The following is a 27,558-nucleotide window of genomic DNA, read 5'->3' on the forward strand; positions in this document are numbered from 1 at the left end:
TATTTTATTTGCCACATTCCCTTCCTTTTCCACAGAGCGGGCCAGCAGAGAAATCCCTGGGGAATATCCTTTCAAGGGTCTCACTCCCGAGCGCCTGCGTGCGCGCGAGAGAGGGAAAATGAATAATTAGAGAACAGTTCCATGAAAATCACTTACCGAAAAATTAGCTGCCCATTAAAGAGGAAGCGGTGAGGAGCAATCATGTAAATCCTACCTACACCCAACTGTAGAGGGGAGGCAGCGATCCTGATTCCCAGCCCTGCGGCTGCCTGCTGGCATCGCCGTCCCCATCTCCCTACCCCGGGAGGAGAGAGAGAGGGACGCGTGGGTGTGGAGCGCAGTGGTTTAGTCCACACCCCGCAGCCTCCCTTCCCCAGGCAGCCGCGGGAGCCGCGCTCATTCTCCTCCCTCTCCCTGCCAGCCGGTGTGTCCGCGGCGGCGGGAGGCGGAGGCGGCGGGAGAGGAGGGGAGAGAGGAGCGGAGCGAGGAGAGGAGCGGCGGGCTCCGGGGCCGCCCGGGAGAGCCGCGGCAGCGGGAGAGCCCCGAACTGCGCGCAGCCCCCGCCAGCGCTGGGCAGCGGCACCGCGCCGGGGTCCTGCCCTCCAACTCTTCCCGCTCCGCTGCCAGTGAAGGAGGGAGGTGCAGGGGACACGGCTTTAATTTTTTTTTTTTCCATTATCTTTTTTCTCTTTTGAGGGGATGCTGAGAAAGCAAGCCGTTCCCCTCCCGTGTAGCACATTGCCTGGGCGTTCCTATTATGGAAGTTAAGTGAGAAACTCTGCAGCTTGAACTGATTTGGGGAGAGAAAGGGAGAGAGAAAGGGGGTAGGGGGAGGGCGAGAGCGAGAGGAAGGCAAAATAGCCGAACCAAACCAATGGTTTTCCTGCAAAGTGCCGGGAAGTTTGTGGAGCACTTTCTAGGAATCAGGTCCTTCCTCAGAGTCTCTCCTTGTCTTCCGAAGAAAGAGCTTGCTTTTGGATTGCCATGGATCCTAAAGAGAGTCTTAGACACACTTGAATAATTCCCCTGCTTGGGCTGGATTGGTGGGAATTTAGGAAGGAGCGTGTGTGCAAAGCAGAAGCCTTCGGAGCTCACTCGCTGCTTCTCTAATCTGTATGGATCTAAAAGTGTCACATTCAAGACCTTTGCATCTCCAGCTCCTGAATTGAAGATTTCCCTTTCCACTTTAAGTAGCTGCTAAGAAACTGAAAACTTTTGGACCTACCTCTTACTGGCTTTGGATACTTTTTTTTCTTTTTTTTTTTTTTTCCTCTTTTTTTTAATCTCTGTGGAATTTGTCTCGCAAGCGATCGGGATTGTTTTTAATATGTCAAAATGGGTCTGCTGACGCCACTCCTGCTCTTCGGATTTGCGTTTTTTCAAGTCTATGGTAAGTTAGCTTATTTTAGATATGTCATTTCTGTGCAGAAATCCCCTTCATCTGAATTTGATTTGGGACAGCACATGGATGGCATTATAAGCTTTAACGTTACAGAGCCCTAAGTTTGTTTCTAGTATAAAAATGGTATTTGGGGAGGGAGGGATCGGAAGAGGGAGAATGTATGTTTCCAATAAGCAGCCCTTCCCGTCTCCCAACTTAATGGAAAAGCAGCTTATGAATGGAATAATGTCAGCTTGAGGTGGCGAGCAAAGAGTAAAAAACTCCCGTGATAAATCTTTTATTTGGGGGTGGGGAGCGGGAAGGGGAAAGGAAAAGCAGAGCGCTGTTGTAGCTGGTATTACTTTGCCGCCTTCTATTGTTAAACTTTCCGCGGGTAGAGCCAGCTGATGAAATAAATAGGTTAGCCCTGCCTGAGCTTCAGGTGAGGCGGACTGGCGGATTTCCAGAACGCCTGGCTCGGCGCTGGCGAGCGGCAGGAAGGGAGGCAGGGAAGGGAGGGAGGCGGGCAGGGAGCGCGGGGCGGCGGCGGCCCCGCTCCGCCTCCGCCGAGCCGGGCCGGTGGGGCGGCAGCGGCCCCCCGGCAGCTCCGTCCTCATGCCGAGCTCCCCGCAGGGAGGGTTTGCCCGGAGCTTAGCGACGTCTGGGGAAAGGGTGGGCTTCCTCGTGAACAGCCGCCCCTCCCCTTTGGGTGTGCTCTGCAACGTTTCTTGTGGTTTCGAGTTTAAGCGCTGGATGGGGAGCTGTAAATTACCATCTCGGGGAAGTACGGTTTAGCACGGCGAAGAACTTCAGCGCAAGGGCAAATTGCCTTTCAGAGGAGGGGTGGGCGCTGTGCTGCTGCGCAGGCGGTGGATGCACTGGAGCAGCTCAAGCACACGACTAGGAGCGAGCATCCAGCTCCACAGAGGGTGTGCTGGCTCCCAGTGCTGGACAGGCTAGCATTGGGTATTCGCAGCCCTGAACACTCCTTCACCTTTGAGGTGAATGCAGTGACTGAGACCCTGGATATTTCTGCCTGTCTGAGCAAACTTTGTTCCAAGAAGCTGTTCACAGCATTTGCTGTATCAGTCCCGAGGCAAAGGCTCGGGGTTTATTGTTTGCAGTCACAGAATGCTTTGGGTGTTTCTCCACCACCCCCTAGCAAGAAAGGAGGCAAAACAGAAGAGGGACAGAATAAAGTGCAGTTTTACCTTGGGTGTATGATATGCTCTGCAGTTGAATCTTAGGTTTTGTCACTCAATAAGAAAATTTCTACATAATGTATGCACATGCTAAACTAAACAGGAGAAGTTTTAACTGTGAAAGGATTTCATAGAACATTTATGTCTGTCAGTGTAATCATAGTTCTGAAGGGATTTTGTTTTATGTTTTGCTGTATTTTTTTTGCTGTAACAAAAGATCCTTAACTTTAAGGCCACTGATGTTGGAGGGATCTTTGTGTACAAACTGCAAACATCAGGTTATAGAAATGTAATTATTAGTAAGTGTTTAAAATTGTATGTAGCTAGAAGGAATACAATTAGAGTGCTCAGTGGAAGTGACAGAATGAATCAGAGGAGCTTGGTGTTACAGAATGTAATTAAAGTACCAGTCTGTTTGGAGATGTATGAAACAAATGCAATTAACCAGCTTGCTGGAACGACAGGAGCACGACATAATTTATTCGAGTTTTGTCATGGGGAACACATGTAGAACGTTTGTTCTGGCTTAGCTTTATGCGGGTGGGGCGGTGCAGGTGAAACACACAGCTAATTTAGAGCCGGACCATTAGGAAAAAAATGGCCAAGCAGCTCCCGGAATATGTGTGATACTCCCCTTTTGTGGGAAGATATTGCAGAGACTGTCAAGTTTGCCTGCATTAACAACTCTCTGAAATAAATAAATAAAGAGCTTTGTGGATAGCACATCATGACCAAGTAGATATAAGCTGTTATTGTCGAAATGACTAACAAGTAGCTTTGAAGAAATACTGGCAGGCAAGCTTGGCACACAGTGCTTTTGTCTCTTTAGAAGCATAGTAATTACAATCACATCTTAGGCTGACATATACCACTAGTTGCTTTGAAAAGAACTCTATCAACAGCAGCACCATTTGTGATGCTTTAGTTTAAGAATAAAAGACAAAACCCAACAGACTTCATGTTTATACGTCCTTGGTTTCTTTTCTATCTTTGAAAGTTACCTCTTAGTACATTTCTGGGTTTGAGGGGGTTTTGTTGTTAGGCTTGGCTGGGTGTTTTTGTTTTTATTCTTGGCAAGAGGTCCAGACATAGACACTGTAGCATTTGAGGCATGTTAACCATCCTTATCCCTCTGAGTTTTGTTTTATTTAGTAGTTGAAAAGCAGTATAGATCAAAATTATAATATTATTCTTCTAAAGTTATTTTTGCTGTCCATGGTTTTAGAACACCTGAAAATTACACAGCTCAATGAAAGTGGCAGAAAATATGTGCTCCATGTATGTAGATTTTAGAGGTTTTATTATTGTGCTTTTAATTTTCCTGTAACCCTGCCCATATACTTGCACTCTGGTGTGTGAATAACTTCCATTATCTTTTTCTTTAGCTATCAGTCTTGGTTATTGTTCTTGACACAAAGCAAACAAAGAAAAAAATCAAACACAAAAAATCCCAAATACCAAAACACACACAGAACTCTCCCAAACAAATAACAGAACACCTCAATAGACAGAGTCTGCACCATAAAGTAAGCCACTAGCTATTGGAGTTAAATGAGCTGATTACATGTGGATTTTTAACAGTGTTCAATTGATTGTTCTTTCATTCTTCTGTGTTTTGTTGTCCTTTTCCCAATAATTAATAAAGTTTCAAAGAACAACTATTAAAAGGTAACAACTGATGTGAACACAGGTATTGGTGAGACAGACTCTGGCCTGGTAGGGCTCATAAGTACTTTCAATGAAAATTACAACCTTTTATGTCAGAGCTGGCTTTTAGTCCCTTGAAAGCAAGTGTGATGTTCTTGAATGGGAGAAGGTGTTAAAGATATATGAGAATAACTCTCAAAAAACAGCCTTTTATCACCATATTAATATGTTTCAAACACACTTCTTAATGGAAAGTGTGCATATGAAATGGTGTGGTGGCTGAAACATTCTGTATTTATTTTCCTTTTTATTTTTTAAAAATTCACTTCATTTCTTCATGCCAATGAGCTACACATCTGTGGCCTTGTGCAGGTCCCTGTTGCCTGTTGGAGAACATGGCTTACATATAAAGCTGGAGTATATTGTTCCAGTGAATATTTGAGCTGACAGGGTCTTGATCTCTCATGTGAGTTTTGCTGTTGATGGATAACCTTTGCTTCTGTGAAATGTGTGCATTTTAATGCCTTAAGAGTAAAATTCTGGAGAGTTTGCAGTTTTGTTTCTGTTACCTTGTTCTTCCATAGGACCCAATTCTGCAGAGCATTTAGGTGTTTCCATCTCTTAGCCACAGCCTTGCAGAAGTTAATAAGAATTTAAACACGTTTCAAGTTAATCGTAGGCTTTAAAACTTTGCAGAGTAAGGATGAATTTATGCCTATGATGACAAGTTTTGCTGAATTAGTCTTAAGATTTTGCTTTCTTTACTTCCTGTCTTGTAAGATGCCATTGCAACAATATGTTTTTATGTGCAGAAGATAAGCAATGAGGGAACCCTGTCAACCTCCAGAGATGGATTTGCTTGAAAAGTAAATGATAATCCAGGTTATTTGGTTTGTGTCTTTGCTAATTTGGAGCTCTGTAAAAGTCTGATACTCCACAAATCTTCCTGAGAAGTTGAAATTAGGGGGTTTTAAGCCTTTATCTGAGTTGCACTGACTTCAATAATCCTTCCATTAGCAACTCTCTGTAATGATGAGATTGATACTGCTCAGGGAAATTGAGTTTTAGCAGTGCAGGCTAAAGATATGCAACCTTAAAAGTAGACAAAAGAATTAAAGTACGTATTTAAGGATGCATAAAAAGTGTCAAGGACATGTGCCAAAAAGTGTGATGAGAGAAAAAGGAGGCTTTGGCTGGTCTGTCCAGTCAACTCCATTTGCAGGAATCTCTTTTCCATAGCAATGCTATGTGGGCTTATAGCCCTGAATTAGAGACGTGCTCTGTCCACTGCTGAACCATTTAGTGGAAATTGCTGAAGAGTATGCAATGGCTTTTTAGCCATTTGTTACCCTTGAATTGCTATTCAAATATTGATCTGGGCTAAATAGATTGCTAACAGGTTCTGTGCATTCTGTTTCAGCCACCTAAGAGGACGCTGCTGTCAGGTTTTATCTGTTATCTCAGCTGGCATGGCTGAGCATGCTCTTCCCGTGGCTGCCATCTGGCTCACGCTTCTCACACCAACCTTGGGGAGGGTACTTAGTGATCATATTGATGCTGTTTCTTGCCAAGAGACTCTGTTACTGCTGTGCTTTTCTACCTTTCTGTAGAAATCTCTTTATTTCTCAAGACGGCAGAATACAGCAAGTACTTGCTCTTGCCAAATAAATAAATAAATAAATGTGTTGGGTTTTTGGTTTCTGACGTGTAACTGAATTTTTGACGTTCCCTTTTACTGCTGCCTGAAGATCCTTGTACTTAGGTTTTGACAGTATGCATGCCTTATACATTCAGAACAATTTGTTTTGGTACGTAGACGGGTACAGGATCTGATCCTAAATCACTTATTCAGAGAGAATGTTAAGGATACCTTTTATGCAGGATAGTCATGTGCATCGCTAATTATGAGATCTTTGAATGCAAAGTATTTGTATAGAAATAGAGATTTGCAGATGTGTATTTTAGTGTCACCATCTTTACTCTCACAACTGACTTCTATTATAAATTGGAGACAACAATTGAACAGTTGAAGTTATCAGCTCAAAAATAAGATTGAATTTAGTGTTGTCCTCACCTCAAACCTTTTCCTTAACAAAATAACTGTTAATCACGCGTGGTTAATAACTTTTGTTGTTATAGTGGATAATTAAATAAGGCCCATTAATTTAGGTTCTGATTTTCCAGCACTGAAATCTGTATGAATTTTGCTGTAGAGTTCACAGAACACTGAGAAAGCAGGCAATGTTATCTTAGTTTACTGTCATTGTAATCTTGCCATGAGATGAAGTTGGCTTCTTGTTACATGCAACACTACAACTACAAAAATACTAGAGGGTACAAGTGTGTATTGATGCCTCAGTTCTGCTCACTCCTTTCTACAGTGCTCTCTTTACTATAGCAGAGCCCTTTGTAAAAAATAGTTAATTCTTGTGCTGTCCTGTAGGGGCAGAGTTTGTGGTAATTGGGAGTGGGGCTGGGCTGAGCCTCATCCCTAATGGGTTACGGCTGTGAGCAGCACTGAAGGTAATGAGCCGTGGAGTGCCCAGGGGCACTGACCAACCACCAAAGGGAACAGAGGGCACACAGCTGCAATGCATGCAATGCATGAGGTATAAGAGGTTGGGCTGAAGAGCAAGAGGTGTAGATACTTGCAGCCTTCTGAAGTGAAATGGTGTGATTTTGTATGGGCAGATGTCTGAAGCCTTCTGATGTGGTATGGTGTTACTCTTTATTGGTTGAAGCTTTCTGAAATTATATGATGGTAATCTGTGTATTGTGGTCATCTCAACTGCAGCATATGCTGTGACAATGTTGTGTATGTAAGATATGCTTTCTTAATGCTTTCTCAAGCCAAAAATTCATGAAATAAGAAACAGCTTTTTAATTCCATCTCTGCAGCTTATCTTGGCATTGATGCCACGAAAGAGATCAAAGATGTTCTCTTAATGTTATTAAAATTATAACCTTCATCAATAGGTTATTGTATTGCTGCTCAATATGTGAGCAGCAATGGACAAACTAACCAGTAGTACCCATGTAAGAACTTGCTGATACTTATATTGAGCTGCTGTGCTCTAATGGCCAAGGCTTACTGAGATTCATCTCTGGGTTCTGGGTAAATATGAAGTGAGGATATTCATCTGAATGTTGTTCTGGCAGAAGCATCTTGTGCGTGTGCTTTGAACTTCAAGCTCTTTACCACTTTCCTCCAGTCACTTTTGATTTTTTTTTTCTGAGAAAATTTTTTTCCCCTGTAAACTAACTAAATAATAGTTATTATCTGTAGATCCGTGGGTTAATACATCTGTTTAACTGGGTTGTGAGAGAGCTTTCTACTTACGTACTAGATAGGTTGGCAAACATTATTCCTTGTTGCTTGTTTGCATTGTTGTTTCTACCAGGAACCATCATGTCTCTGGCTTGCTGATAACTGAAGGTCACCCTTATCTAGTGATTCCAGTGTGTGTTTTGTAACCCATAGAGATTGTGTGCGTGCAGGTGCTATTGCAGACTTCCAGTCCTGTTATTTGTCGTGGTTGTGGGGATACTCCTTCAGCTCTACCTCTGTGAGTGATGACTGGAAGAACACAAAATGTCTTTTGGGTTCATTCCTCATCATTTTCAGTTGCTCAGTGCGCAAGCACAAGACATTTTTCCAAGGTTGGTTTGGCGCATCCTTAGTGATACGTGGTATTTGCTTGCAGAATTACCCTTGTCAGTGAGTCTTCATTGTACCACTTCAGCTCCTGCAGAGTTCTTCTGTCTGATGACAGTGAAGGCCCCGCCATTGTGCTACTTTATACTTTGTTATATCCTGCTTTTACTTTCTTTTATCACTTTTCCTCACGTTAGTTTGGAGAACAGTTTATTTGGTCGGATACATGTTAATGAACTGGTAAATGAGTGGGGATGCCAGGAGCTAAGTATGGTCTTGCTCATTAGAGACTACCTAGATGGTTGTGCCACCCTGTCTGTTGCAGCATATGGTCTTTTCATTTGTATTTAGGCATTGCCTCTATAGCTTCAGTGCAGTGTGCCAAGGAGAGAAGAGCATCTCTGTGATGTGCCTGTCATAAATGCAGATTGGACAAATAAGTAAGGAATTAACGGCCAGCAGCAAGTTGTAAAACACAGAGAGCTGTGCTTTACTTGTATTAATCACTTGCCATTGATCACAAGAGAAACTGAGTGGAAAAAATTTAACCTTTTGAAAACAAAATGTCAGGTAACTGACATCAGTCAATTTGTTTCTCATCCATCTTGAATGGAAGGACACTTCATGCTAGGGTACCAGAGGTACTTTTTTAACTGATGTGAAAATGTCAAGAGTTAAAAAGCAGTTGTGAAAAGTATTCAGTGCTGGAGGAGCTCAGGCTGTCGTTCTGTGCAGTTTTCAAGGTCTGTATGTCCTGTAGTCCAGATGACTTCATCCTGGCAAATGGAATGGCCAGTTTTAACAGTTCGTTTTATGCTGAAGAGAATCCTGCAACTAAATGATGCACAATAGTTCATTTCAGTATTATGAAAAATTCAAATGGCATTGCAAAGCTATTGGACCAAAAAAGTTGGAAAAGTATGTTTTCTTCACCTGGGTTGCCTTACCCTAGAGAACTTGATCTCTTTGAGACTGTCACTCCGTAGTAGAAGCCTGCAGGTAAAGGCTCTGTAGCTCCATCCTCCTTCTCACTTTCCAGAGTATATTATGTCAGCTTTGAGACCTGGAGCTGCTTATTGTTCCTGCGTGTACAGTAGCACTGCCCCAGTCTGACAGTTTTCTAGAGAGAGAAATTACATGGTGAGTTGGGAGAAAGAGTGGACTAGTAGCCTGCTTCCAGGTCCATGGCTTGGTGGAGAGGGATACCCAACAGAGGAGCTGGGTTAGATGGTGTAGGGAATGAACAGGGAAGCAAAGCACCTCTGCCATGCTTACCAGGGGAGTGCCAGTCCCTGAACACTTCAGGGTTGTTTCATTCTCAGTATGTTCAGGCTTTTATCATTGCTGTGTTGTTTGTACATCTATGAAGTGAATAAGCTTTTCTTTTGAATTATTTTAGTCCAGATTTGTTTGGAGTGGCTTCAAGAAAGTGCTTATTTGTAGTATGATGCAGCTAACAAGGTCTGAGCTGGCTTTAACCTGATGCACTGCAGAAGTGCTGTGATAAATTGGCTGGAGCTTTTTGTATGTGTGTTTTTATGATATGTAAGAAGAATTCGGTGGACTGACTAAAATGGTTGGTTTACGTCAAGGCAACAGCTATTAAACAAAGGACTTCCAGTGGGGAAAAAATTAACTATCAGAAGTACTGCAGGCTGCATTTTATCCGTGATCTATGCATCTGTTCTGTCACCAAACTGGATTTTAAATTATAATGCTTTGATTTTAAGCTAGTCAGTGTGACTTGGCTATTCAGGTGTATGTCTGAGTTACAAAATTCTATGTTTGATTTTTTTCTTCTTCTGCTTGAACTTGTTTCATCATTTTAAACTGTACAGTGTGGTCTTTACCAAATGAGATCAGACAATGTGTTCTGTAACATGTAAATCTTATCTATGGGGTAAAATCTCAGCATTTAGAATGGGAGGATACTATGATAAAACTATTCTTAAGGATTTAAACATAACGGCACTAAAAGACAATTTTATCTGTGTATAGATCTAGATTAAAAAAACCCAAAACAACTGTATTAAGAGATCATTAGAAGTGTGTATAGATGTAAGTATAGAAAATAACTTCAGAAACTGTATGGGATAGAATTTATGTCTCTGAAAGCAAAACTCTAAACAGTAGTAGTGAACTAAAATTAAATATGACAAGTAGGCAAACAGATATTTAATTAAATATGAATCAGTATAAACCAGAACTGCTTATTATTGTTATTTACTGATTCTTTTTTGACAACTGCTCAATGTAGAATCAAATGCACAAGAACATATGTCTGTCTTTGTATGACCCCAAATATCTCTGTTCCCCCTTTCAGCAGACAACATGCCTTTTTTTCCTCTCAGTGATTTTTGGTTGCTAGGAGAAGTGCAGTGGTCTGCCCTGCTCTTATCCAGCAGTAAAGCTGAAAAGTGAATTGAGGTAAAGAGAGGGGCAAAGCACAGTGTTGGCCGTGAATCACAACTTGTCTCTAATATGTCCACTTTGTCCCCACTTTTTCTTTGAAAACTTTTGTTTTTACTAATGGTGTTTCTTTCCAGCTGATCTCTTGAAGCCATTCAGAAAGTAAAGAAAAAAAAAAAGAAAATTGTGCTGTTAAGAGTCCACTCAGAGGAACAAAAAAAGGAGGGGGAGACTTTGAGACTTATTCATGGAGGCACAGTGGTAGCAATGCACAACTCAGTGAATGGCTCCAGTCAGCTGCTGTTAAACCGGGGTGATTGATACCCTCTGGTTTTAGCAAGAGCTAGAAAAGCATGCAAAAAGTCTTCGTAGTTCTCCTGCCAGTTTTAATGCAAGATACTAAAGTTGTTTACAAACTATTTCAATCAGCAGAAGATTCAGTGTTCTTGAAGCATTCAGGTAGCAATGTTGCATTATGTATGTTAAAATCAGAAAGGGTTGTTAATAATTGTGGTACTCTTGTTCTAGTTTGTGAAACCCTTTATTCACTTTTTAAATCATGCTTTTTCAAATAATTGTGTGTTGTGGCAAGAATCACTTGACCATCACCTCTTGTAGTGATCTAAAAGTGGCCTTATCCAAATGTCATGGCTACTTTTAAACCTTGTCTGTTAGAAATGGTTGTATGTGATGATGTAACGGGTATAAACTGTTTGGCAATATTGTCTGTATTAACAGACTGTCAAAATCATGAGAGTTATGGCAGATTTCACTTGAAATTGATTGCGGGATGAATGGATAGACAATATATTCTTTCTTCAAGTGCTTAATGAAACTTGGCCTGGAGAGCAGTTTTAAAGCAGTAATTATATCTCTCAAGAAAGATTGCTGAAGAGGCTGTGTATGAGTCCTGTGACTGAGGAAACTGAATGTGTGGCTGCAGAGATCTATGATTTGGGCTGTGGAAACAGCTGACTGTCTGTGGACAGAACAGGCCCCTGTGTCATTCCCTACCGGGAGTAAATGGTGAGTGGCCAAGGGTCTCATTACCAATATAAAATGTTGTGTTGACTCAATTTAGTGACATGCAGATAATAGAGAAATTCAGTGATGATGTACTTGGAAAATAGTGCAGCAACTTGTGATCATTTCTTATTCTCATAGGGACAAAACTGGTTTCACCCATATTTTCAAGGCTGTTGGGTGACCTGGCAGTACTGGGTTGAGTCCCAGTGTAATTTAATGGAATCTGTGTCTGTTTAGGTCAGGGCTGAATTTGCCCCCAGGGAAGAATGAAGATGGAAGAGTTGTAAGTTAGAGACAGTTCCCTGTAATTTATCTTACAGGCTGCTAATGGGGGTGGGGTGAGTGTGTGGTTCTTTTGTGTGCGGTGGGTTTTTTATTTTTCTTCCTGATCCACACAGACTCTAGGAGTAGTTTAAGTACCATCCAAAGTACAGCTGAATTTCCAGGTACTTCAATGAAAGCTGCAAGTGCTGAGACCAAGAATTTTCCCTCCATAAATCACCTCAGATGTTGCCTCAGTTGTGCTTCAGTGCTACCCCCAAAGCACTGTTCTTCTTCTTACTGCTGAGTCCTTATTCCTGCGAGACCTGCATGGGGAAACTGACATGGTTTTGTTGCTGAATGTGGATATGGGTTAAAGAATTTGGATTAGCTGTTAGTATGTTAATATGAAGGATGTGCCCAGTACCACTTAGGAACTCCATGAGGGAATAGTGAGATTTGGTCTCCAAGAACACAGCTGATGGTGGGAGAAGTGTGCATTTGCTCATAGTTGAGGAAGAACGGTGACTTGAACTGTTTCTGCTGCTGCTACATCTGTTTGGCTGACATCTAAAACAAGGCAACTTTTGAGGTGCAGGAGGATCAAAATGGGAGAATCACAGACCATTAAATATGCCTTTTAGTAATAATTTTCCTTTCTGTTACTTGATAGCCCTGCCACCTTGAATTATGAAGGAAAAAGGAGGTAGAGGGAGATTCAGCACTGCTGGTTTGGGACAGGGGTTGTGGGGGGAGCAGGCACTGTTGCGGTGAAGCATTGAGCAATGCCTGTCCTTCCTTATCCTTCCCCTGAGTCCTAAGGTATGTGCCTCTGGGAGGCTAAATATGCTAGGGAAGGAGTCAGGAAAGAAATGCTAGCTGTGGGCTTGTCTGAAATTAGACAAAACCTCTTGTAAATGGTGACATTTAGCTGAATGTCTTTCCTGTTTCATTTCATGCAACTGAACATGCTGAAGGAAGGACCATTCTCCAGAGATCTCATCTGTTCCCCAGAGCTTTGTAGAATAAACTTTCAGATTAAGTAGTCTACATCTATTTAAATAAGGAGCAGTTTATAGCTGTGATACTGAAGTGGAAAAGCCAAGTAAGGAAGGCAGGTTTGCATTCACTTTTCCTTTCATATGAGACAAATCTATGACCATATCTTACACTTTTTCTCCCCTGCTAAGTCTATTTCCTACCATTTTGCTATGATGAGAGATGTGTGACTTTCTTGTCAAGTTTCAAGTGTGAAATCTCCTTGCTCTCAGTGCTTTACATTTCTAATTGTAGAACATTTTCCTCTGCATAGGCCAGAAAATGAGAGATGTCTTAGCTCTCTACACAGAAATCAGTGGAGTTAAAACTTCTAGATTTCTTCTAGGCCAGGGAGAAAAATGTGCTCTGTGCTTGCAAATTTTCATTCCCTGCTTCATCTTCTGTATTTTTATTCATGTCACTTGCCTCCTTATATTTCATAGTTGAAGAGTTTCTTCTATCTTGTTTTCTTGTCAATTGCTTTGACTTGTTTTCTAGCTCCTTTTGTGTTCTGTTCATTCTCCTCTGGCTGCTGTTTTCTAACCATGTTGCTTGAATATGAAGAATTATAAGACAGCAGGGGTGGGTGGGGGGTGGTACTGCAGTGTTGGAGAGGGAAGTACTATTATAAGAAACTTTGTCCTTTGGCAGGGTTACTTTGTGAATTCTATGCATAAAGTTCTGTGCAGTCATAATTTTCTGCCATGCTTAACTAGTGCCATGAGGAAATTAAAATACATTAAAATGAACTTAGAAAATTTACATATGCAAGCCAAATTTTATGTGGAGTTGGAAAGCAGTACCTTCCTGAAAATTAAACTGTCTTAAGTCTTCCATTTAGTTTTAAAACATACAAGTTTCTCCTCTGTCATGGAGAATTGTCTCTTTCAGTCTAGTGAGAGCTACAGATAACTATGTTCATGCATGATTTGTTAAGTTTTCTGTTCTTGCAAATGGTTCAACTTTCTCCATTTATGAAATATTGAGACATAGAGTAATAAACTTTTAAGTATCAATGGCTGGGTTTTTTTAATATTTTACCAAGTTGTAAGGAAAAAAAATAACAATAAAAGGTAAAAGATACTGGGGACTGTTGTTACTGATTAGAAACAGCATTTGAGTGTTATTATTGTGCTGATGCTTTTGAAATAATTGATCTTACTTGAGGACTTGATTTCTGTTATGTTTATATAATCTACACATGATATTGGTGTATAAGAGAAGAGCAGACTGAGGGGAGACCTCATTAGAGTCTTCAGCATCCTCATGAGGGGCAGACATTGATCTCTGTGACCAGTGACAGGACCCAAGGGAGTGGCCTGAAGCTGTGTCAGGGGAGCTTTAGGCTGGATATCAGGGAAAGATTGTTTCCCCAGAGGGTGGTTGGGCACTGGAACAGGATCCCCAGGGCAGTGGTCACAGCACCAGCCTGACAGAGCTCGAGAAGCGTTTGGACAACGCACTCAGGTACGTGGTGGGATTCTTGGGGCTGTCCTGTGCATAGTTTACTTTCTTATATATAAGCTTTTTTATAAATTAGTATTATATATAAGAAAGTCAGTTGTGAGGGACTTTGGTGATCCTTGTGGGTCCCTTCCAATTCATAGTATTCTGTGGTTCTATGATAATGCAGTAAGTATGTACATGTATAAGTAGAGTATATGTACTATGCAAAACATCTTGTGAGAATTCTCTTAATTTACTAGGTAAGCTGGATGAAATATTTGTGTCAAAGTTTGTTTGTTTGTTTGTTTAATTCACAGTTGATCCTCATCTTGCTGAAGAACACATTTTACTTTTTGTAGTGTGGTGTAAATGAAACCCTGACTCAGTAGAAGATGCTGGGAATTATGTCAGTGGGGCCACAGTTTTGGTTTTGTTGCGGTTGGCAATGTGGGAGGTTAATGCTGAAGAGGAAGTTTTGTTTGTTGGTTTGGTTTCCTTTTGTTTTTTTTTTTTATTATTATACAGAGCTTAAAAAATTAAATATAAGGTTGTAATCAGGAGTTTAACAGATAGCAGAAGCTTCACCTGTGCTCCATTAGAAAACCAGTGGGAAACCAAGACCATGATGTACAACAGATTAAGCAGTGAAATGGTGCAATCAGCAAGTTGAGAAAGAAGTCGATAACACCATGAAAGCTACCTTTATTTAATCTTCAAAGAGAGCCTGGTTGTTCACTGCTGGTGACTACTTTTAGCTGCATTTGTTCTCAGGACTAAAATTTTTTACTATTAGAGCAGCCAAAAATCTATTTTAAAATCAATTAATAAATTTGCAAATTAGAAAAGCAAGGGAATCATTTGATAACAGATTCCTTTCATGCGTCTTAGCATTTGTGTCCAGCTGTCTTACTAGGCTGCTTGGTAGGGATAAGGATGGAATAAATTCGGTCACTCTTTGGATGAGGAGTTATAATATAAGTTATAATTCTCCTGAATACAGGTGTTATCAGACATTTAAAGGAAATAGAATCGTTAAGGTTGAAAAAGAGCTCCAAGGTCAGCATGTCCAACCTTTAACTGATCACCACCTAGTCAACTAAACCATAGCGCTCAGTGCCATCTCCAGTCATTTCCTGAACACTTTCAGGAACAGACATTCCACCTTTTCCCGGAGCACCCCATCCCAATGTTTATAAGTGAAGCAATTGCTCAGCCTGTACTGAGTACCTGGAGAGAAAACAGATTCTTTAATATTCTCTGCTGTGTCAGAAGACTTTCCAGATCACAGCTTACTTTCCTATGCATAAGCTTTTTTATAAAATGATATGAATTGGTTGCATATGCGTGTGATATAAATAAAACCTAGCTGGATGTTATAAGCCAAAGAAGTAAATCAGAACATTATTCTATTGCATGCTGTATTCTTTGTGCAGCTCTCTTGGAAAGCTGTAAATAGATACTGCTTATTACTTTCACTTGCATTTATTTTTGCTTTAAATGGCAAATGCAACTATTGTTAACAGACCTTAAAATTGCTTGGAGTGTATTTATTTAGATAATTTTGAGGAAAATTATGAATGTCCTTAAATAGTTTTAATAGTGTCTGACCACTGGGACAAATAGATAAATTGTTAGTAAAAACGACTTTTTTTTTTCATGTCTTCAATAAAGAAATTTTATAGAGAGTTTGTAAGTACTTTTCCAAGTGCTTATACTGTAACTTTTTTAGTGAAAAAAGACATCCAAGAAGGAGAAAAAAAATACAAATCATAGTAGCAGTTTCAAGAAGTAACAAAGTAAAACAAACATAATAGAAAAATAAATACTGTCTTACAGACCTTCTTTTGGTCCTTTCCAAATACATCAAAATCAGCAAAAATACTGCTGTAGTTTCAGTAACATCTCCTTTAAAAATGGGTTTTGTTTTACTTTTCCAGTAATAAGAGTTTTTGCTTTGTAAGGATTTTTGGAAGCTTTACTCACTGCCAGTAAATATGGTAAAAATAAGATAACTCAGTCCACTAAAGTGTTTGAGTGTTCATGGAATATATATCTAATGTATTGTAGATGTCATTGGCTCTTGTTCCCCTTTCTGCTCATGGGGGAGAATCGATGGCTGTGCTTCAGAATCCTTCCCTTGTTAAAACGAGGTGGACAGTGACAATAAACCTGGCTGTGTGGCACTGTGGCTGCCTCTTTAATAAACCAAATACTCAGAAGTTTAGAGAAATATGGTTAAAACATGGTGTACATGGCACTTCTTGCCCACACTGGTGAGACACTTGGAGGTGAGTGAGATGGCAATTCAGAAGATTAAGACTTAATGAGATTGCTTTATTATACAATAATAAATTTATTATATGAATGTGTTGGTTTATATAGATATGTTATATAAAATTATTAATGGAAGTAGTAAATGGGGAGCATTCAGTTGCTGAATTTTTTGCTAGAGAGTTTTAACTTTTGTGTGTATAAGCAGAGATTCACAGTGTGCCTTATAGTCTATATTTATGTTTATTTTTAATCTTCCAAGTGGTGGGAGCAATTGAATTAGCCTTGCTGTGGAACTGGAGAATACCTCCAAACTACACAGAGGAAAGGATTAATCAAAAAAATCCCCCTGCAAAGTTAAGTTTCATCTCAGCCCAGGTAGAACTAGGTATATAAAGCTTCTCCTTTCAAGGAAAGAATTTATTTATTATTTTATTTATCTCCAACACTGATTTTACAGTATAAGATATAATTTAATGTTTAGAGATCCAAGTGTAAATGGAGACCCAAAAAACCAAAATCTCTTCAGATAGGAAATAGATTTCAAAATTCCTTCAAAAAATAGAGATTTTATGCCTGCAAATAACCGACCTTGGATTTTGTTAAAAAATTAGTGAATGAAATGGAGTTCATGTATTCTAAATCTTAACTGCAGTTCTGAGAGCTATTACATAACCAAGGCAAAAAATCTTTTGGACCATAGATAAGCTAGTCACTTGAACAATACAAAATTAAAATTCACTGAACATTTATCTGATTTTATGTAGAAAATGAGAGGTGCAAGTCTTGACAGCTTTAGCAAAACTGGGCTTGTCTAGGCACACAGTTATAGCCTGTCCACTAGCTGGGCATTCATGTAATGTTAAAACACAGAGTGCTAAAAGAAGGCTCACTGTTGTATCTCAAAAACAGCACTTAAAACAAATAAAAGGACTTAAATCTTAGTTCTGCTTGCACTTTGTTCATTGAGAGGCCTCTGAAAATACAGATATACGTAACTACTTGGTGGCTTATCTGTGTACTCCATGAATTTCTGGTCTCCAGTTATAAAATACTGGTAATTCTAGTTAAGTTGGTTTATGAAGCTGTATATATTGATGTCATACCTTGGATTGCATAGGCCAATACTGCTCTAGCCATACCTTGTCACACTTACTTGTGTGTCACATTTCATTTGTGCAAAGTTTGATAGGCAGTGAGTTGCACCTACTCTTGTGTGGTGTGAGGACGACACAGATGGAGGAGGCAGCTGTCCACTTCTGCAGAGGAGGGAGCTCACGGTGGCTGTGTGACACAGGACGTGCCAGTCTGTCTCCTTTGGCAGTCTTTATTGCGAGATCTTGGTTAAAACCTTGAGGAATATTGTGGGCTCTAAAATGACAGAACTGTGTGATATTCCTGCACAGGGTTTGCCTGACTGTTGAATGACTCATTGGTAGGGTTGAAGCAGCAGGAATGCCAGGTTCATAAATTTGGGTGGATTTATGAACCTTTATATTACAGACAGCTCTTGTCTGCTGGTATATTCTTTTGAGGAATTGATTCTTCACTAGTCTATGTTCCTTCATTTACTATTTCATTCTATTGTTTGTGTGTGTTTCAAAATGCTTTTCAATTCCAGTAGCTCTTGGGTGAGTGGGAATCTGATGTCACTTATTAGTGTAATTTGTAAGCTAGAAGTGATCGCCTAATTTGAGGAATTTCATTATCGTCATGCCTCCTATTGATTAGGTTTCATTATTTTAGGGCAATTGGCCATCTCTTCAAACCATAATAGGAGTGTTGAAACTCAGCCACTGAAAAAATGGTACTACCCTTTTTATTTTGTACAAGAAATAGAAGGCGTAGAGATTGAGGGTAAAAATATATTCTGAAAGATATAATTTTAAAAATGGAGTGAGATTTATATTTATTGTAAGTAAGAGGTATGGGTGGATAGTTGGATTAAGTGGTGGCCTTTCACCTTTAAGGCAACAGCTTAAATTAATCCTTAGATCCTAAGTTAATTGAGATAAATGGTTTTAGGTTTGTCCCTGGTGTAAAGTAGTCCATATTACAAAATTGCCGTACATCTGTTTGTGCAAACTTGGCATAATTGGCATTCTCTTAGGACTGAGTTGTCATTGAGAGTGGACTATTTCTTATTGCTTAGGAAGGTGTTCCCTGTAGGTCAGGGTAAATGTCGTTGTTGGGTCTGTGAAGGAAATCTGCTCCTGCCTCTCTTAATAATCCCTAGCTGACAGATTTTTTTGTCTGAGATGTTTTAAGTGCTATAGCTGTTCTTTTAAATAAAGTTCAAAAAAAAAAAAGCTTTTGGTATAAAGAAATTAAATCAGTAGGAGACTGTACCTTATTTTCTTACATCTGATAGGAATCCAGATGCTCGGAGATGTTTAAATTGCCTAACTTACCATTTGCTCATGACAGATAGCTTCCAATGATGGTCTTGAACTTTATGAAAGATGGGCATGTGGAGAGAAAGATAAATTAATGCAGAATATATTATTATTTAGTTAAGCCTAGGTTGAACTTCAGGGAAGGAAAGCATGTGGCTTTCCTTCCTCATTTTCTTTGGAGGTTCTGTAGGAATTGCAGTTCATCCTCTTTTCTATTATTAGTGAGGCCCTGGCACAGGTTGCCCAGAGAAGCTGTGGGTGCCCCCTCCTTGGAAGTGTTCAAGGCCAGGCTGGATGGGGCTTTGAGCACCCTGGACTAGTGAAAAGTTTCCCTGTCCATGATGAGGTTTGGAACATGATGGTGTTTAAGGTTCCTTCACATCCAAACCATTCTATGAATCTATTATGTGCAGATTTGGCATTTAGGGACATGGTGTAATGGTTGACTTTACAGTGTTAGGTTTGTTATTGGACTTGATCTAGAAAGTATTTTTCAATCCAAATGATTTTGTGATTCTTCCTCCAAGGGAAAAGCAATTTGTATCATACTGCTCTTAGCTGGAGAGTTTTTGTTGTTTTCCCACTCTTGCTCTGGTGTCTTCTGGGCTGAACCTTTGGAGCTACAGGAGTCCTGTACCTCACTCTCTTAGCAGTCAGATGATATGGAGGAGTAAGGATTTACTCAGCTTTTACTCAGTGCCTCCTTTTTAACCCCAGGTGGTATGGGAGGTGTTGGGAAGCAGTGAAAGAAGCTGCATCCACATTTTGACCAGTATTCTGTGTGGTGTTATCCAAGGCCGTTTTCCAGGTGTCAGTGTGCTCAGTGTTGTCTTTGCATACTTGGAGGACATGTTTTCCCAAAATCTTCAGATTTAGATGAGAAAAGGATTGTAAAATACATTTATGCAGTACAGGAATTGGGGAAAAACTTCCAGAATGACAATGGGCATGCACTGAGTTCTGCTTGTTGTCTTGTGTTTCCAGGAAGAGAAGCAACTTCAAAATGAAATGTTGTCAACCTGCATATGTTTATGTACATCTCTGAGCTAGTGAGGGAACAATTTTCTTAAGGGAAGATTACAGCATTTTTTAGGGTGGATTTGCTTATGCTCCTGTTTGAAAGTAGAACACAAATCTCTTTTTTTTTGTATATTAAAAAGAAAAATATTTTTAAAAAAAATTGAAAAACATTTCTAGCTTGTCAGATGGCATTTTATATGAGGAATTTGAAAATTACATCACATAGTACTATTTGGTTAATGTTTATAAAATATAAACATGTGCAATTGTAAAAAAATCAGAGAAACTGTCTCATATATGTCCATAGTAGGATTATGTACAAGAAATTAGAATAGATGTCTTAAATCAGGGAAGTTTGGGGTACCTATTTGGTCAAATTTAACACATGTTTCAAAGTGTGCACCTTTTGTTTCAATAACTGGTGTCTGGGTGAACAGGCAGGGAGGAGAGAGGAGTGGGAAGAAAAAAGAAAACAAAACACTTTTCTCCAGTTACCAAAATCCCTTCAAAACATGGAATGAACTGTCTTATCATGCTGTTCATGCTGCTTAGTTACTGTGATTTCTAAGGATAGGAGATGGATAGAAATTTGTGGTAAAATTCCTGAAGTGTGCAGTTTTAATGAAGCACCTCATAAATGAGATTTTTTTTTTTTTTTTTTGGTAGCATCTGTGGAACTTACTGGCAGGAATGGGAGATGTGAGCTCTTCTAAGCCTTAAGTAGCTGAAAGGGATTAACCTTACACACAGGATTTCCTAATGAAGACATCCTACTTAGACACACAGAAGGAAAGTGAATTGTTGATCCAGAAGTGATTCTATCCAGTTGTCCTAAATGCTTTTTTCCCCTTTAATTCTGCTTATAAATTTTGTTTATTGTATAAATGTATTTGGATTTTACTGTCCTGTGGTGTGTCCATGCTTTTGTAGTAGTTTCACAGTTGCTGGCCGTCAGTAAGGTACAGTCTGTGGACACAGAGACATGGCAGTCAAACTGTAGGCTGTGATGGCAACCTGTGCAGTTTTTGTTCTTCTAATACTTCATTTTCATATGCTTAGGACTAGATCCCACTACTTGAGCCACTATAGGATTTATTTTCAAAGGCTGATGCAGGTTATTTTAATCTCCTCTGGGGTTAATGTGCTGAACAAAAAAAAATATTGAATTCCCCTGTTTTGCTTCTATTCTGTAAACAACCTATTAACTTTGTAGCTGGAGGCCAGGTGAGCATGATCAAGATTTAAAAAGGGAACAAGAAATCAAAGCCCAAGCAGGAGCGAGAAGATTCTCCACTGAAATGTAGGAAGATGTGGGGGCGCCTGCTTTCATGGTCAGTCTGTCTTTGAGTGCTGAGTTGTGTCATTATTATTTGGGAAGGGCAGGAGCTGCACATGGGTGGGTAGCTTCCTTTAGTAAATTAGGAGTTTTTCCTGGAGGATTTCTGATCTTGTCAGAACACACTGAATTTGTAGACTGAGACTGAACATGTATCAAAAGTTAAGAAATGTGCCTGTTTGCCTCTGATTCCTTCCCTTACCCTTTTCCTGTATCAGCTGCAGGGTCTGTACTGGGACAGCCCTTGTAGAGCTCTATTTCACGTGCAACTTTTCAAAGGGTTGAAGCAGATTCTAAAGTGTTTTAGACCAGATTTTGGCTAATACAGCATGAGGTGACTTTTTGTGCTCTTCACAATGCACTGGTTTTGTTACTTGATTTAATATATTTTTATGCATGTGCAAGTGTATAATCGTAATTATTAAATGAGCTGTTGTGATATGTGTTCTATTTTACTTGTAGGAAAACATAAAAATGTTTGTAACAAGGAATTCTGTTTTAAAGATATTCAATATAAAAACGGAGTGTCATTTAATGGCTTTTGTCTCATTGTAGATAAACAATGCATTTTGGAAAATAAAGTGGGACAAGCACTTTGAGTCTTTCCAGCTTCTAAGTGTTAGTGGCTTATTGACTTCCTGTGGTGCTGTATTAGTGGTTAACTTCTGTGAATGTAGCCAGTTGTTTGGGTTTGGATTCTTTTTTAACCCAACGCTTACTTGCTCTTTGCTTTTTGAGGTTTTTCTGATTAGAAATAACAGAAGCGTTCCAGCAAACCATTTCCTGTGTTATCTGTCCCTACATCAGCTCTTTTGCCTAGTGTCATTAAAGAATACTGACAGAATTGAAAGAATCACTAGAGGCATGTTTTTTTTTTTTCTTGCTGCTGTCAAATGAAGTAATACTAACCAACAAACATAAGCAGGGCACCTGATGAGTAGGGAACCAAAATGATTTTAAAGTGCAGCCAGTTCTGAAGTCTATTGCAGCACCATAGTGATTTTCTCTAAAAAGTCAGTGATATAATCATGTGAGGTTGTTGCACTTGATATTGATGTTAACCTTTAGCATAGCTGATAAACTGACTTTCTACTGGCAGGCATCATTAATAGGAGGCTCTCTGCTGTCCTGAATAATTTTCCTCACAATTAGCAGCATTGATCTTACAGGTGCAGCAGCAGCTGAAGTTCCTTAAGGCAATCGGGGAGGGAAAGTGGCTGAAACTCACCCTGAGCCATGTCAGTTGTTCCCACTTGACCATTACAGCAATTACATTTTTCTAGTCGTGCTGTGTTGATTCTTAAAAGCAGTTTATTCCTTTTAGATATATTCACATGCTTTCAAGGTAAGAAGTGAAGAACAAGGTTCATCAAGCTGTTCTGAGTAATGTCTCTACTTGGTAAGCCATTCTGGATATGATCTGTAAATTACTTTTGCACAGAGACCCAGTGTCCTGGTATCTAAAATATAGTGAAAGTTGTGGGTTTTTGCTGGGGAGCAGGGCAGGGGGAAAAAGGATGAAATAATTTCTCGTTGAAAAGCTGCCTTTATGCAATTTTAAATTAATATTGATTAGTACTAATGGAGTGGGCTCTGGGAGAGGCTTTACATACCTCTTGTGCCTACTAATAAGGTCTCAGATGCACAAAATCTCTTACGGAAGTGAGTCATTTTTATCAAAGTTAGAAAAATCACTCTGAGCTTTTTGAGTGAATAAGTCACCAACTGGACAAGCTTCAAAGCAAAAGCTTGATACTGATGTGGGGGAATAGCTTGGGAACTGCAGAGCTGCTGAGGAGCACAGATGGGCACTGGGGTGAGAGAGTGCTGTGAGAGACCACCCTGTGTTAAATGCAGGTTGTGATATTACTCTTGCTGTGAACATTTCTTCATGACCTTTATTATCTAGGGTAAGAACTGGTGCTCATTCATTTTGACAAAAATCCAATCTTGAGCTTTGGTGAAAAACCAAAAAAGCATCCTACCTAAAATGCATTTCAACTTGTATCCACCTTTCTGTTGGCTATAACATTCTCTCAAATTATCTTAATTTTACTATTAATAGGGGTTTCAACACTTGGGCATTGATGATCTTAAACTTCTGTGGGGTGAGGTGCAGAACATAATGGAAGTTTTAAAAGAAGGGATGAAAGCAGAGTTCAAAGTACACAGATGGGTTACAGCTATTACTACAGCCTTGGAGACTGGTAGGACTTGCACTCTGCTGTGAGGAGGGATGCTGGAGGAAGCACTGTTTGGGACAGCAGTTTTTCAGTCCTTAGTGGTTGCCGGGCTTTATTTGTCTTTGAGGGGATATCTCACATGACAGCAGATTCCATTTGTTGCTTTTTAATCAACTTGTTTAATATTAAGAATGCTTGAAATATAATTAGATGGCTTTTTTAAATTATTTATTTGAGAAATAGAATGCAGGCAGTAAAGCAACATTTGACTGTTTTGGTAAAAGTGACAGGAACACAAATGTGCAGTCGTGTAAGCAAACATAAATTACAGAGTCCCTGTGAGTCCTTCAATATGGAAAATTCTGTTGAACTTTCTAGTGCCTCCTACAATCTGAGGTGGTGCGCTTGGAGGCAGTGCACTTGTGTTTGCAACAAGTCTTGTCTGAAGTTTGGCCTTCTCTGACAGTGTGGAAATCTGATTGTTTAATTTTTCACCAACACACAATGTAAAGTGCTACTGCTTAGTAATCATTCCTATTGAAATCAGTTCTGAAACTGATAAATTTATTCAAGTGTAAGGAAAGAGCAATTATTTCCAGAGTAACTGTTTCAATAAATAAAATAACTATTGATACTGTCAGCATTTTGCTTATTCTGTGTGGTAAAATTGGGTCATGATCCCTCTAGTTTGGGGGGAATAGAACATGCAGATCCTGATTAAATGCTAGGTTTATTTTTGGTGTAAGCCCTATTCTGAAACATCATATGCCTTAATTTATTTCTCAATTAGTTTACATTTCCTTCATGAATATTCTCAATATTCTTCCAGATTTATAATAATGTTTTCTCTTGGCATTTTAGGAAAAAAACCTCTTGCTTATCCAGCAATGAATTTTTCTGTTGCTCTATGTACGTGTATATATATAATGTAAAATAATAGTGAATAGATATAGTTGTTAAATGGGCTTTTTTGCATCTCCAAAGAGGTAAATTGATTAAGACACCGTAGTATTAAAAACTAGTACTCTGGGAATTTCCATGTGATGCATGTAAAATTAGTTTGAAACTATGAAACAGTTCTGTTTTATGACTAAAGTGAAATAAGGGAGATCAGCTTGACAAACCAAAATTGCCCCTGAATGGCTCCAGAAACCTGGAGCTCCCAAACATTTCAGGAGAACAGAGGATAAAACTCAAACAGAGCAGATCAAGAAGTTGCAGCTATATGCATCTTGCCTATGACTGTTCAGTGGCGTAGCAGGAGGACAGTGACATTGGTCACACACTATTGTAAGCCATCTGTGCATGCAGGGCACAGGTCAGGAAGACACCTTGGTAAACTGACAGTGCTGTTTGTTCCATGGGACTTCCATCAGTGCATCTCAAAATGCTTCACAAGGGAGTTGTGGCCACGTCTGCATTTTAAAAGTAGAAAAATTGAAGTTGGTGAAATATCTCCAGATATCATAATGATGGTAAAGTCTGGCATTGAACTCTTACCTTGTGTGTTCAGGAGCCCACGTGGGTGCTGGAGCAGAATCTGTACCCTGACAGAGCAGATGTGGCTTGGAAGAATTTATGAGCATAGAATCCAAGCGAATAAAAGTGTTGTCATCCACAGGGAGAACAAAAGCGTGACAGAAATAGAGAAGGCTGTTTTGTAGCTCCCACTGTGTTTAGCTGTCCTAATGTATGATATACTGTTTCAAAGTGACAATTTCTTGTTTCTTTGATCCATGGGATAGAAAATCTGTGTGTATGGTGTTGTGCCACAAACATCAACATTTGGTGCTATTCTGTTTCCACTCTTTCAGTGAGGAAGGGTCCAGGTTATTCTTGAACACCAGTAAGATTAATGAAAATAGTATTTAATGCCAGTTTAAGTCTCAAAATACTTCCGGGGAGAACTTTAAAGGAAAATGAAACATGAGATGGTCAAGGAAGTCACTTGTTATAACAGCAGAAGAGTGAAGATTCCATTCGTGTTGCTCAGTAAATGCATCTTGCTTTGTTTTTTGTTAGGAGGAGAATCACATTTCAATTTTGGGGCACAATTTTGTTTTCTTACATTTTAATGTAGCATTTATAAATCACCAGAGTTATCAATTTTTCTTTGAAAGAGCACATTCTGCCCCTTCCTTTAGGGGCAGAAGCAGGAAAAAGCAAAGAGTAATGGTAGATACGTGTGAATTTAGTCTGGATGGAAATGTTCTTGGTAAAGATAACATTAAGTGGAAAACTTTACACTAAAATAAGGAAGAAAATTTTGATTTGGGGTCTCAGATCTGAAGAGAGGGAAGTTACACAGTTATACAAAAGGACTTCAGGAAGTTTGTCATGGAGTTAGGGAAGAAAATGGGTTGCAATTTAAAAAATCAATAGTCAAATCATATATAACAAGGATCAACATGGGAGATCAATGACGTGGCTTACAAGAGCATTTTTGGGAATGGTAAACTGCAAAAAAAAATATTAGCTTTGCAAGAGAGCAGAGTGAAGCTGAAACTCCAGTGGAATGGAAAGTTTGTGCCAGCTTTCTGCAGATGGGATGAGAACTTGGCTTTTTAGCATGTGGAGTTCTAGGTGCCATGATTTAAAACTGTGTCAGCCAAGTGGAGAATAACTCAAAGGTTATGACAAGAGGTTAGTGAGAACTTTAGTGAGAAAGAAGTTTTATGAGCAATTGAAAGAGAATATGCCAGAGGAGACCCCAAAAAAAAAAATTGGGAGGGCTGTTGCTATTTTGAAAGGCTTCTACTAAATTTTTACACATTTCATCCTTTTTTTGGTCAAAATAATGTAGACGAGGCATAAAATTTTAGATGTGTCTGTATCATACAAAAATAATACTGTAGTGTTGCAAGTATTTTAACTAAACCTTGAAATTTAAAATGGGATGTAACACAATAAGGAAATGCATAGTTAAATGTTAAATTGTAGAGCTGTAGTGATAACAAATCTTTGAGAAGAGTAACTGAATGTGGCCCAACTGGATGTGATGCACTGGCATTATGTGCATGATGTTACCCAGTGTGGAACCTTCTTTCTAGTACAATGATGGGAAGTACCTGCCATTTAAGTAATTTTGAAGTTGACAGACTAAAGCTAGTGATGAGTCTGCAAGTGATGGATCAAGATGCTTAATAGTAAAAAAAAAATGCTTATTTAATCCTCAGTTGGTTACATGCACAAAAATCTGCTGTATTTTGAAATACTATTCTAGGGCCAATGTTTTAGGTATTCAATACTGAGAGCAAAGTTGTATTGTACTGTAATGATTGCTATACTTTGATTTGTTATATAATTGATATATTTTCAAGAAAATTGAGCTTGTGGAGAGTGTCACAAAAAAACCAGGAAGAGATTTGCAAAGCTTTGTTTTAGCTTGGCCTGATTATTTTGAGAGACATTATTATATTATTTGTACAGTGTTTTGTATTTTTACTTTGTGATACTAATTGTAAAGTCTACATGTTGTAGTTGTTTCAATTAATTGTTACACCATTTTTCTGTGTTAGGTAATTGGAGGGATGATTTTTTAAATAATTTATTTGTGTAATATAAAGATGGCTTGAAGTTAGCACAGATGTGACAATTTGAGAAATTGTAGTGCACAGTAACACTTCAAAGCTGTAAGGTGAAAATGCTCAGGTGATGTCCTTTCAATTGAGACTATTTTTTCCCAATAGAATTGAAATATAATTAGAGTTTTCTTTGCTCCACATTAATTAAAAAAATATTAGGGTTTTTTTAATGTTCAAAACACACATTCAGGGCAGATAAACAGAGGGGGCTGCATGGTTACTCTGAGGTAAAAAATAAAGTCTTTCATTATTCATCACTTAATGACAGGAGCAAGCTGCAATGTTTCGATAAATGAGAGATGTAAAATTCTGGTGTGAAGCTGTTGTCTTTCTCTCAAAGTAGAACACAAGACTCAACCAAGGTCCTCAATGGAAATGCTAATTCCACATGATTAATCCTTTCTTCTTTTCTGTCAACATGAATATTAAGTAACTTCCTTTCCAGGGTCACTGGGAAGTTGTAACTCTTTTACTTCAGGTTCCCCTACCCTGAAACATAAAGCCTGACCTTAGGGCTCAAAATGACCCTTATTGTTTGTTTCTGCCTCTTTGAACTATTGCTCTTACTCCTCTCATTCTGGTGGAGGGAGGCAAGTGGTGGAACAGTCAGTGTTCCACCAGGAATAGGCTTTTATTCAAATGGTTTCTAAGTGCCCAAGAGGCTTGACTTGGGAATGGTTTCCTATTGCCAGCATCAGCCTTA

General features: G+C 39.3%; 1 protein-coding gene and 1 long non-coding RNA gene across 8 annotated transcripts in view; one reads left to right on the plus strand and one right to left on the minus strand.

The window, feature by feature from the left end:
- The window catches only part of LOC135294960 (uncharacterized), a 38,029-nt gene extending 37,656 nt beyond the window's left edge, over positions 1-373 (minus strand). The window contains exon 1 of one of the 4 annotated variants that reach the window (XR_010356970.1): positions 157-373. This is a non-coding gene — a long non-coding RNA (uncharacterized LOC135294960). The remainder of the gene's footprint in view (positions 1-156) is intronic. The other 3 variants (XR_010356968.1, XR_010356971.1, XR_010356969.1) reach the window with 3 other exon arrangements.
- ROBO2 (roundabout guidance receptor 2) overlaps positions 1-27,558 on the plus strand; it is a 1,014,282-nt gene that overhangs the window by 580,787 nt on the left and 405,937 nt on the right. Inside the window, exon 1 of one of the 4 annotated variants that reach the window (XM_064410931.1) lies at positions 388-1,390. The exons of the other annotated variants lie outside the window; for them this stretch is intronic. Within the exon in view, the coding sequence (XP_064267001.1) occupies positions 1,336-1,390 (55 nt within the window). The 5' untranslated portion in view covers positions 388-1,335. Of the gene's footprint in view, positions 1-387; positions 1,391-27,558 lie in introns of those variants that run through there. 4 annotated transcript variants of the gene reach the window in all.

This window comes from Passer domesticus, chromosome 2 (assembly GCF_036417665.1).
Source record: "Passer domesticus isolate bPasDom1 chromosome 2, bPasDom1.hap1, whole genome shotgun sequence".
Taxonomy (NCBI): Eukaryota; Metazoa; Chordata; class Aves; order Passeriformes; family Passeridae; genus Passer; species Passer domesticus.